Source organism: Podarcis liolepis (assembly GCF_965112155.1).
Source record: "Podarcis liolepis genome assembly, chromosome: 9".
NCBI classification, from domain to species: Eukaryota; Metazoa; Chordata; class Lepidosauria; order Squamata; family Lacertidae; genus Podarcis; species Podarcis liolepis.
Window position 1 is genome coordinate 22,172,642 of NC_139564.1, and position 12,106 is coordinate 22,184,747.

The 12,106-nt window shown below is 40.1% G+C and overlaps 1 protein-coding gene across 3 annotated transcripts in view; it reads right to left on the reverse strand.

Annotated features, from left to right (window-relative positions):
- Positions 1-920: 920 nt before the first annotated feature.
- Positions 921-12,106, reverse strand: part of UBE2D3 (ubiquitin conjugating enzyme E2 D3) — a 32,955-nt gene continuing 21,769 nt past the window's right edge. Inside the window, exons 5-8 of one of the 3 annotated variants that reach the window (XM_083459377.1) lie at positions 5,852-5,957; positions 4,433-4,526; positions 3,939-3,988; positions 921-2,390 (exon numbers count right to left, since the gene is read on the reverse strand). In XM_083459377.1, coding sequence (XP_083315503.1) covers positions 3,940-3,988; positions 4,433-4,526; positions 5,852-5,957 — 249 coding nt within the window. In that variant the 3' untranslated portion in view covers positions 921-2,390; position 3,939. Of the gene's footprint in view, positions 2,391-3,916; positions 3,989-4,432; positions 4,527-5,851; positions 5,958-12,106 lie in introns of all 3 variants that reach the window. The other 2 variants (XM_083459378.1, XM_083459379.1) reach the window with 2 other exon arrangements.

The following is a 12,106-nucleotide window of genomic DNA, read 5'->3' on the forward strand; positions in this document are numbered from 1 at the left end:
TTTCAAGTACAGTTTAGAAACCAGTCTCTTGTATATTAGCAATGCAGAATTTTAATAGCAGTAAAAAAATAGCCATGGAAAATGTGTATTGATAAGAAGTTAGTCACACATAGCTTTATACACAACTATATAATCCAGAACATGGTGTCCTCTCAACTTTACACCTCAAACCTAAATTTCATATGGAAGCTACTTGCAATGGACTTCACCTCCAGATGTGTTTAGAACCTCAGTCGCGCACAATGCGCCCATGCACAATCCAACTACATTTATGCACCTCTTCATAACTCCTGTTTATATCAATAGAATTAACCAAAAACTTCTCAGTGGATACCAGGGAAACTGTATGTTTAGCTTTAGCCGGATCATTCCACTTTTTTAAAAAAAGTATTTTGGCTAGCAGTCTGGGTTACAGAAACTGTTTAATGTAAAATTATCAGAGAAGCGTCCTCCAAGTACCTAGTCCTGACTGGCAAGTGAACACTCATTTGCCCTCCAAGGTGACTTTTATTACTAGCGATGGAAGCTGCTTGAAGGCACACAGCAATGAAGAGCTTGTCTTGAATAAGCAACCAAATGTGTAGGTTTTCATCATGTTTAAAAGTTGAAACAAACCATGGCCAAACTACATATTCCACTTTTATAAAAGTTAGTTTAACATTTATTTTACATCTAGGTTTCCACAGTTATGTGGAGACAAGGAATTAGGATGCACAGAACTATAAGCAGTGCCAGAAGTGGATCTAGAAGTCACAGAAGCACAAACTGATCATACAAGGCTAGAAAATGCTGAGCTATAGACAGGGATGGAGACAAAATCATGAGTGTAGGAAGAAGAGAAAGGGGGAAAGATACCTTATTACCAACAAGATCAAGAATGAGTGGCACAAGACAGTGCTTCTCAAAACAAAACAAAAAAACCCAGTAGCAATGACTTTATTCACTCATTTTAGCCACCAGAAATGAAAAGTGACCACTGCAACAAAAATGTTCATTAATGTTATGTGGCAGCATGGTAGTCCTTTGATGGATAGCAAACATCCCACATAGAAAAGTCACTTCAACACAACCTCATGACAATTCCCACATCAAAACAGTACTTTATTTTGCAATTTTTGCCTCATTACTCCCACATAAAGATCTTTCAGCTGTCAAGTGTACACGGTGAAGAAATGCTTCTCAGTCAACAAGCTGGGTGCATCTGGACGTGTCTCTGATACACCAGTACATATATCAGCTGGGCCCCAAGTCCATATTTGAACTCTTGGCTCCCAGTACCTTGTGTAGCACACTAAAGTCTACACTACTAGATTAGCTTATTAGTTCTGCTTACTCCAGGGCTGATCAATGTGTCAACCTGAAAACAGACCAAGTATTATAACTGAACATGGCAAAAAGGTTCACTCTAACTTCACATCATTATTTGATGTCAAACAATGAGGCAAATCCCAAAAAGTATATACAAAAACCACCTTTGCTTTTACAAAAGATTTTGTTTCCCATATTGATTAATCCAGGCAGCTAACTCATTGGTTTATGTAACTTTATTGAAGAAAATAAAATCAATTACTAGGAGAGCTATTAGTTGATCATTCATCCATTGACAACTTGCATCATTTATTCAGTGCTATATTAAACTGTTGTGGAAGATAGATTAACTAATAGCTCCAAGCATCCTAACAAAATTTAAATGAGAGTTACAAAAATGTTCTGAGACCCTATTTTGGAATACAAGAGATGTTGGACTTCCAATTTCCATTCTCTGTAGAACAAGAACTGGTCATTCCTTTATTGACATGCATAAGATACATCACGTGTTCTGTTCTGCTGATGCTACAGGTTCTGTACCAATTCTCCAGCCATACCAGTTATGAGCACAAGTATGTCATGAAACCTCAGTCTCTAACACTGGAAGGATTTAAAACAAGATGGATGATGCTACAGCAATGTTATTTCCTGTGATGTGAGCAAACTGAACATCCATCTCCCTCCCTTTGGGCGATATCTTCAGTAGAACTGTTAGAGCAGTGAGGAATGATTTCAATCTCATAACCAAGTTAGAGTGAAGACATTGGCCACAACACACATGCTCCATTTAAAGAATTCTGAATCTTGGGCAATTGTTCTTGTATAACTACTTTACAGATTCTAAAAAGCAGTTATTGTCCAAAGCTGGAAGAGCTAAAGTCTTCTCAGATGAGCATGTGCATGAATGGATAGAGGTAAATAAAAAAAAAAAAAGATGAGGTCTGATAGGGGAGCAGCCGGATAAGAAAATCAAAAAGGAACAGTAATTTAAAGTTTATTCCAGCTATAATGCAGGTTATTCTGATTTAAGGTAGCATCACATGGCATACTTCTGAGTCCATTCCCGAGATATTCTGTTGTACCTGTAAGAGGAAAACATGTTAAGCAAAATCAGCCAAACTACAATCAGCAATAAAATATTCCACACATTAACGTCTCCTTCAGCTTCCCAGGAACATGATAATTTATACTACTTTTCTCAAAAAAAACCAAAAATCCAACAACTATGTCGTCCTTTGAAACCTAGAAAGTCAAGCTTTCGATCCAGCAGGCAGGAGACTCAAAATATAGTGAAGTAGTTGCTAACTTAATATGAAGAAACTACTTGACATTACAGTGGTGCCTCGCAAGACGAAATTAATTCGTTCTGCGAGTTTTGTCGTCTTGAGATTTTTTTCGTCTTGCGAAGCACGGTGTCGGGAAAGTTTTGGAAAAGCTTCAAAAATCACCAAAGTCTTTAAAAACCTCAAAAAAGGCTACCACACCACGTTCTATGAGTTGCTCCTCGAAGTCAAGTCGCAACTGTATTAACGGTGTTAAGGAAAAGGAAACAAACTTGCAAGACGTTTCCGTCTTGCGAAGCAAGCCCATAGGGAAGATCGTCTTGCGAAGCAGCTCAAAAAACCCTTTCGTCTAGCGAGTTTTTTGTCTTGCAAGGCATTCGTCTTGCGAGGTACCACTGTACTGATAGAACACAGCAGCTCCGCCTAGTTTAACTTGTGTAGAAATTCTTGATCTTTTATCTCTAAACAAAGCAGCCAACGTTATCCAGAAATGAAAATAGGAGAAATTGGAATTCTAAACATACAAAATCCCTATCTATGCTTCCATTTTCCTTAACTGTCCCAAACAAACCACTCCAAATAGCACAAACAAGAAGTAAAACTAGCATTAACGCCAGACAAGACTGCCTTAAAATATCCCCATCCAGACGCACTACTACTTTTGGTGTTGTTCTTGATCACTAGCCTAAATTTGTAAGAGACACTGGGCAAAGCACACATGCCATTTTTTAAAATCTCATGTGTAAAACATATTACTGCATGTTAGAAAATCACATCTTAATGTGCAAGTACAGGTGGATGTTCGGTTGTGTTATGACAAGTAATGCAAAATTCCAAACTCTGACAAACAGCACAATCAAGTCACGAAGTCCTTTAGCCAGCCTCCCTCGCAAAAAGCAGGGATGTTGAGAGAACTGTGCAGGAGCTCTACTGTGATTGAACCAGTTCTATATTTACATGCTCAGTTATTATGTTAGTGCCTACTTATACATGCCTAGTAACTTTTTCTACTTCATGAGCTCTGAATTTCACTTACTTAACAGTTTATATTAGATGACCAAAGCCATCTTCTTTGAAGTAGTGCCAAAAGTACCTACCAGACAAAGCAGCAGTTGCAGAACCAAGAAAAACAACAACTAGAAAACCTTGTTTTATGTTTGGCTCTACTTGTTTAGCCATGCAGAAATAGGTCTCTCACACTGAATACCGATCGAGCTGTTAAGCTTTGTATTTCAGTAACTGGTACAATCTTTTATTTGTTAGTTAAATCCAGTGCCTTAAGCATGCTGCACTCAAGTGCTGAATTCCCAACATCATTAATGCACCATGAAGTGCAGATAGTCTTACCCTACAGCATAGCGTATTTCTCTGTCCACTCTCTTGCTAACCTATTGTACCTAATTGGATAAGTATATTTAGTAAGAAAGACGAGCGAATAGATCCTTTAAGTCTACCTGGAAGCAGTTCTAGAACTAATGGGAAATTTGAGGCAACCACAGTTAAATCCAGAACAGAAGGCAATAGTTAAGAGCCATGGAAGTATCAGATAAGTTTGCACTCCCTCCGCCCTCCCTCAAACTCAAAACCTTGTGTGCTGTTTTTAAACTGTTCCATAACAATCAAACAACAGAAATAAGTATTTTGGCCAGGATTAAGGTCTAACTTCAGTTTTAGCACTGTCCTGGAGCCTTCTGTATTTAAAAAAAAACAAAAACCAGAGCATTTAAATCCAAGTCAATTTGGGTCTTTTCAACTCCAATTTGAAAAGAGCGAAAGAAACTCAATAATTTTCTAACCACATCTCTTCACTTAGGCAATCTTTCCAAGGGAGCTATACTTACTTGTCTCTGTCTGTTTTATAGATACGTGCAATCTCTGGCACTAGGGGATCATCTGGATTTGGGTCACATAGCAGTGAACAAATGGATAACAGTACTGCAACAAAAGAGTAGCATTTATGGTGAAAATCCGAAAAGGACTATGAAATACTTCATCGAAAGACCAGCTAATTATCTCCCACTGCATGTGCATGTCATCAGGCTCATATACTTTATTAAAAAGGTTGCCTAAAGGTGTGACCATGTTCATTACAATCAGGAATGCTGAGATGGGGTACTACTATACAAGGCCTAGACCCCGTTTTCTTTTCTTTCCTTAGAAATCTTCATCCCATGTAGAATGAATGTTAAACAAAACATTCAGGTAACATGTGAAGCAATCTCAAAGATAAAATTCGGATACCCCCTTTCAGTGTTTTACAGTCAAAGTGTCAAGCCAGACCCATGATTGTACATGCTCAAGAATATCCTAACATTGTTTTAAAATGACCCAGGAAGTCCCTTCTCCAGACATTTTGAAACCTTTTGGCGGAGTCTTCCCCAGTGTGGTTCACTCAATTTTTCTCTAGATACAGAAAATGGAGGTTCATTTGGGAATTTAAGCCCTCCATCTCACCCCAAAGAGGCAATACAAATTGCCATGTGACACTATGCATCTGAAAAACTTAAGCAAATTTGTGCCCTCCTTTACAAGTGGGGCAGAGGGCCCAATAAAATCCTGCTGGCATCCTTGATTGAAATGACAACTGAATGCTCATTTAAAAGCTTTATACACATGAATGCTGCAAATTGCAGAACACAAACTTCATCCTAGATTTTAATAGCTTGAGCCATATTGTCTACATTCCTCTCTGCCTATGGACAACACTGTATAAACACATAGACATGGCATGTATTAATCCAAGTTCAGGTGTAATGCCTACTGCTCCTTAGCCAAAATCACAATTCTCTACAGAAGTGCTCCTATAACCAAATCACTCTGATGACTTTCTAGGAAGTCTCGCTTATCAGTACAAGGAGACATATCAAAGAAGAAAGCAATCACATATGTGATGGTAACTGCCTGAATATTTTGACTGTAAATACATGAAAGTGTCATTCAACTCCAGCATCAACTACATCAAAATCTTACATTTTAATATGCTGCAAAGCTGGCATATTATTTAGGCTAGATTTTTTCTCTTGCCAGTTCTAAATCAGTATTTTAAATAGCACCTAAGTTTTACATATACTGCAAATTTTAATAGTCATGGTCAGAACAATGAAGTCAAAATAACACTCAAATATCAACCAAAGATACACTGGGAGAGGTAGAAGCCATACATTCAGATATGCCTCTTTCCCACAATGGGAGTAAAAAAAAAAAAATACAAGCTGTTTCATTAACCCAATGACAACATTTTTGTGAAATACTTCCCTTACCTTTAGAAATAGTTAAAGCAGGAGACCACTGTGACCTTAGAATGTCGAGACAAATGCTGCCATTACTGTTAATATTTGGATGATAAATTCTTGTTGTAAATGCAACCTAGAAGAAATGTATATCAATCTGCAGTTAGCACACATGTCCTTTTGTTCTGGTTAAAAGATGCTGGTTGTCAGAATATTTAGAGTACACACTGTTCAGTTTCTGTTAATTGGTTCTCGTGGGAAACTTGCAGATTCTAGCTTCACACAATTAACTCAAGCTGGTGTCAATTTACTCTTGGCAGAAAGCCCAGGTCTGCTTGACCTAGAAACTACTCACTCTGATTGGTTAACGACCAGCACTCAACTCTGTTATCAAGGGATTGCTAGCTCAGTTTGGTGTGAGGTGTGTTAGGAGTTAGAAGTGCTGTGTATGGTTTTGAGAGAGAGAAAGAGAGGATTTATTTTGCTTTTATTTGTATGCAGAAACTCTGCTGGTTTTATTTTCTCCTTTTAATAAATCCTGTAAATAGTTATTCTGAGTCTAGCTGACTAGTCATTACCACCTCAACTAGCTTCTTCGCTGTGCAGGAAAACTCTGCTACGTTTGGGCTAAAGCCAGTAGGGCTATGCCTGACACTTCAAAGTTCCATGAGGTTATGGGCATTGTGCTGCCAGCCTGAGTTGCGGTGGTGTCAGCATCAACGGCGTTGGTGCAGCAGATGGACACTGGCTGGTTCCTGACTGTGGTGAGCTGGTGACGCAGTGGACACAAGGACAACAGCTGCAGCGTGTGAGTGCTGGGTGCTGTGGTTCCTGTTTTCTCTCTCGGTGGTCGTGAGTAGCTGGTTCCGGGTTCCAGGGACATCACTCTCAAGATGGCCTCACAACCAGTTCAGATGGCTTTTGAGCGTCTGAATGACTCCAATTACTTGCTGTGGTCGGAACGCATGCAGGCAGTGCTGCAGAGGGATCATCTCTGGCAAGTGGTGAGTAAGTTTCCTACGAAGCCTGATGATGAAGACCTCGATAAAGACCAAAGAGCAAGGGCCACAATTGTCTTGGGGCTGGAAGATTCCCAGTTGCCGTATGTGAGGGGAATCAAGACAGCTAGAGGTGTGTGGCAAGCACTTAAAGAACTCCATGTGCGTGAAACAGCGGTTTCCAAGCTGTTCATTCGCAAGGCATTGTACAAGGCAATGTTACAGCCTGGGGTTACAATGCAGGAACACCTACACAGTTTACAGTTAAAGTTTGCTGCGCTACAGGAAAGAGACTGTGCATTAGACCAGCAGGAGAAGGTGGCTATTATTTTGAGTTCTCTCCCGGAAAGCTGGGATAATTTAGTTTTGTCTCTAGAAGGCATACAGGAGCATGATTTATCAGTCAGTTACGTTACTGGGCGTTTGATTGAAGAATGGCAGAAGAGGCAAGAAAGGTCGTTGGCTGCAGAGGCTTCTACAGGTGGGCGGTTTGGAAGGAGTTCTCATGCCGTGCCAGAGGTGAAGCAAGAGCAGCGTACCGGTGAGGAGTCAGCGTTTGCTGTTAGGCGTTGTTTCCGATGTGGGTCTTCAGCGCATCTAAAACGACAATGTCCGGAGTTGGTCAAGTCTCAGTTGCCGGTGCAGGAGCAGAGACGAGAGCAGCAGCAGCAGCAGCGTAAAAAGAAATTCTTCAAACGAAAACAGTCGGCTCAGCTGGTGACCGGCGAGGTCAAGATTGCTGATGAGAAACAAGCGGTCTGGGTGGTCGATTCGGGAGCGTCTCGCCACATCGTAAATTCAGATGAATTGTTTGTTTCCAAGAACTCAGCACAGCGCAGCCAGGTGGCTCTAGCAGACGGAAGTACTTCCGAAGTGATTTCGGGGGGTGCAGTTTTTGTTCCTTGTCTTCGTGAATGCCTGCAAAATGTACTTTGTGTGCCGTCATTAAGGAGCAATCTGATGTCTGTAGATTGTTTGCTAAAAGCTGGGTTTAAAGTGTATTTTGAAGGAGACAGTTGCATTATTAAGAAGGCTGGTGAGATTTTAGGCACTGCTAAGTCAGAGGGAGGCTTGTTTTGGCTTAAAGCAGGATCTCAAGTTGCAGCAGTAGTCAGTAAATCTCAGCCTGCAGTGAATAACAAAGCTATACATGACAACTGTGTGCACTTATTGCATAGGAAAATGGGGCATGCTTGCTGGAAAAGTGTACTAAAAATGTCTGAATTGGCTGATGGGGGTAATTTAAAGAGTTGTAACAAGTACCTTGATTGTAATGTGTGTAAAAAGGTTAAAACCCACAGAGTCTCTTACCCCAGAAGTGACAGAGTTAGTGAGTCACCGCTACAGCTGGTTCACATGGACGTAATTGGTCCATTTGCTGTAAGCAGGGGTGGATCGCGTTTTTCACTAACAATTGTGGATGACGCCACGCGTTATTCTTGGGTTTTTCCCATGAAGAATAAGGGTGACGTGTTCACTAAGTTTAAAGGCTGGGTGGCATCTGTGGAAAGATTTCTGTCCATTAAGCTCAGAAGGATTCAGACGGACAGAGGTGGCGAATTTATGTCAAATGCCTTTAGAGATTGGTTACAAAAGCGTGGCATTGGGCATAGAAAAACGAATGTTTTTTCCCCAGAGGAGAATGGCGTTGCAGAACGAAAAAACAGATCTTTACAAGATATGATGTTTGCCATGCTTGATGATGCTGATTTGCCCATGTCTTATTGGGGGGAGAGCATACTCACCGCGTGTTATCTCCAAAATAGGCTCTTTCATCAAACAATAGGTACAACCCCGTACTTTAAATTGTTTCAGAAAAAACCCAAAATTGACCATTTGCATGTGTTTGGATCAAAAGCCTGGGTATTAATTCCGAAACAAATGAGAAAGAAGGGAGATCCTAAGACCAAACAGTTAGTGTTTGTGGGTTACCAGGAGCTGGGAAAGGGTTTCCGTTTTGCTGAAGGGACAAATGGCATTGTGATCTCCAGGAATGCCAGTTTTTGTGAACATAGTGGCTGGGAGAGACTACATGCCAATACTGAGGTTTGGTTTGAACCTTCCCAGGAGCTTCATGACTCTGAAGGTAGACACAGAGAATCAGAGTCTGAGGGGGAGGAAAGTTCAGATAAGAGCTCTCAAGAAAGTGGAGTTAGCCAGAGACCAGTTGCTAAGCAACAAAAGAGAGGTCGTAGTTCTGAGGAGGAAAGTGGGTCAGAAGAAAAATTTTCTCCCAGAAGATCTAAAAGACAAAACAAAGGAGTGCCTCCGGTGCGTTTTTCCCCAGATACTGCAAATGTGTTTAGTGTAATTGCAGAACCCAAGAGTTTTCAGGAGGTGTTAAAGTTACCAAAAGAGGAGGCAGAGCTCTGGAAACAGGCAATGGAGGAAGAGATGTCCTCTCTGAATGAGCACAAGGTTTTTACACCAGTAGCAGCGCCTGAGGGGGCAAAGATTGTAGGCTGCAGGTGGGTGTACAAACTTAAACCTCTGGTGACAGGAGAGTACAAATACAAAGCTCGTTTAGTGGCTCAAGGATATTCTCAGAGGCCTGGAAAAGATTATGACGAAACTTTTTCCCCTACTGCTAAGGGGGACAGTGTAAGGCTGATTCTAACACTTGGAGCAAAGAGAAAACTCCTGTTAAACCATTTTGATATCCAGACTGCATATTTACATGCATCAATATCAGAAGACCTGTATCTAGCCGAACCGCCTGGTTATGAGACAGGTTCCAATAGAGTGTTAAAATTAAACAAAGCTCTATATGGTCTTAAACAGGCTGCAAGATCTTGGAACAAATGTTTCCATGAGGCCTTAGTGTCATTTGGTTTCAAGCAGAGTACAGCTGACAATTGTGTTTATGTACGTGGTACAGGCAGTGATCAAGAGTTTTGTCTGATTTATGTAGATGATGTATTGTATGCCTGTAAAACAGATAAACAAACTAAAAGGTTTGCCAAGCAATTGTCCAGTAAGTTCAAAGTGAAAGACTTAGGCCCGGTTAGGACATATCTAGGGTTGGAAGTGTGCTGGGCCCAAGATGGCAGCTGCCTAATTAGTCAGCAGAACAAAGTTAAACAACTACTGACTACATACAGGATGCAGGATTGCAAAGGGGCAGCGGTGCCTATGGATCCAGGTTTCATAAAAACACTTCATATAGATGAGAGTCCTGAATTTGAACATCCTGATGTATATCACTCTGTAATTGGAAGTTTATTGTATCTAGCACAGTGGTCCAGACCTGATATTAGCTACGCAGTAGGCATATTAAGTAGATTGGTCTCAAAACCCACACTAAATGCCTGGAAAGGGGTAAAACAAGTTCTGAGATACCTCAAACAGACAATTGGCTATATGTTACAATTAAATTCTTCAGAGGATGAAATGTTGAGTTGCTACTGTGATAGTGATTGGGGAAATTTGCCGGATAGAAAATCTGTCACAGGACTAGTCATAATGGTCGGTGGAGCTTTAATCAGCTGGCGGTCACGCAAGCAAGACGTTGTAAGTGTGTCATCAACGGAATCAGAGTACGCCGCATTGAGTGAATTGTGCAACGAGGTGATTTATTTCAAGCATTTGATGGCAGATTTAAATGTAAATTGTGGAGAACCAGTACAAGTTTACATTGATAATCAAGCTTGTATAACCTTAAGTAAAACAGAGGGCTTCAAATCGCGTTCCAAACATATCTCTGTAAAATACCAAAATGTACGTTGCTGTGTACAAGACAATGTAATCACCTGTACTTATGTATCAAGTGAAGAAAATGTAGCAGATGTGTTAACTAAACCATTGGCAAAGATAAAGAACAAGCGAATGTGCAAGGGTTTAGGTTTGCTGGAAAAATAATCTCCTACATAGGTGTATTTGGTGTTAATTGTTCAGCAGAATCTGTGAGGGGGTGTTCAGTTTCTGTTAATTGGTTCTCGTGGGAAACTTGCAGATTCTAGCTTCACACAATTAACTCAAGCTGGTGTCAATTTACTCTTGGCAGAAAGCCCAGGTCTGCTTGACCTAGAAACTACTCACTCTGATTGGTTAACGACCAGCACTCAACTCTGTTATCAAGGGATTGCTAGCTCAGTTTGGTGTGAGGTGTGTTAGGAGTTAGAAGTGCTGTGTATGGTTTTGAGAGAGAGAAAGAGAGGATTTATTTTGCTTTTATTTGTATGCAGAAACTCTGCTGGTTTTATTTTCTCCTTTTAATAAATCCTGTAAATAGTTATTCTGAGTCTAGCTGACTAGTCATTACCACCTCAACTAGCTTCTTCGCTGTGCAGGAAAACTCTGCTACGTTTGGGCTAAAGCCAGTAGGGCTATGCCTGACACTTCAAAGTTCCATGACACACTATTTATTTAAACACACCATTGAGGGAATTGCTCACATTTTAGGTACTCTTTCCCCACTCAAGTATTTTATTGTTTTCACTTATACAGGATCAATCAATTTTTTTAAAAAACCTACATAAGCACTAAATGTGATGTGACCTGTGGTACTTAACCTAAAAACACCAAAGCTCAAATTATGTGGTTTATGTGTGCATTATTGTAAATATTCAGAGTTTATGCATGTGAGGGGGCACATTTACAACAAGCTATTAGTGAAATAAATGCCATTTTATACATTCACATCTAAAGTATTCTAATCAGCTACTTCCATATTTTATCTTGCCAACTTCTTAGGAAATACGGTGAATGTATGCCCACTATGATAAAAGATTAGGACATTTCCCAATTTTTAATCTGGAGCATTTTTTGTGAATTAAAGTAAAGCAAAATGAGTTTCTGCTTGTATAATGGAACTTCACCTTCCTCTCCTCCCCAATATGCTCCAGGAGGTCACCCAGAAAGCCAGGGCACACTTGTTAATTATATAAATTTTCTCCATAAACTCACAGGACAAGCTTTTTTGCCAGCAGTATCCCACTCACATCATTGCCTAGCACTGTCTGGGGGTAACAGTAATACTGTACTTGACAGATTCAAGAGAATTGCAGAAACATTAGTAAGACGTCTGCTGTGCAACACATGGAACTGCTGTTCTGAACAAAGAATTGAATTACCTTTGGAGACAAATTTAGTTGTATGGTTCATGATTTGGTTTTACAAAGATTATCACCAGTCAACATTATGGAACTAGACTGAAGGCACTTTCAATAATTCCTGACAAAACACTTTATATAATCAATTGAATCCAACTTAGATTCATACATATAACCAGTGCTTTTTTTCTTTAAAAAATGTTTAGGGGTACTCTCGTTTTCCTACTCATATTGAA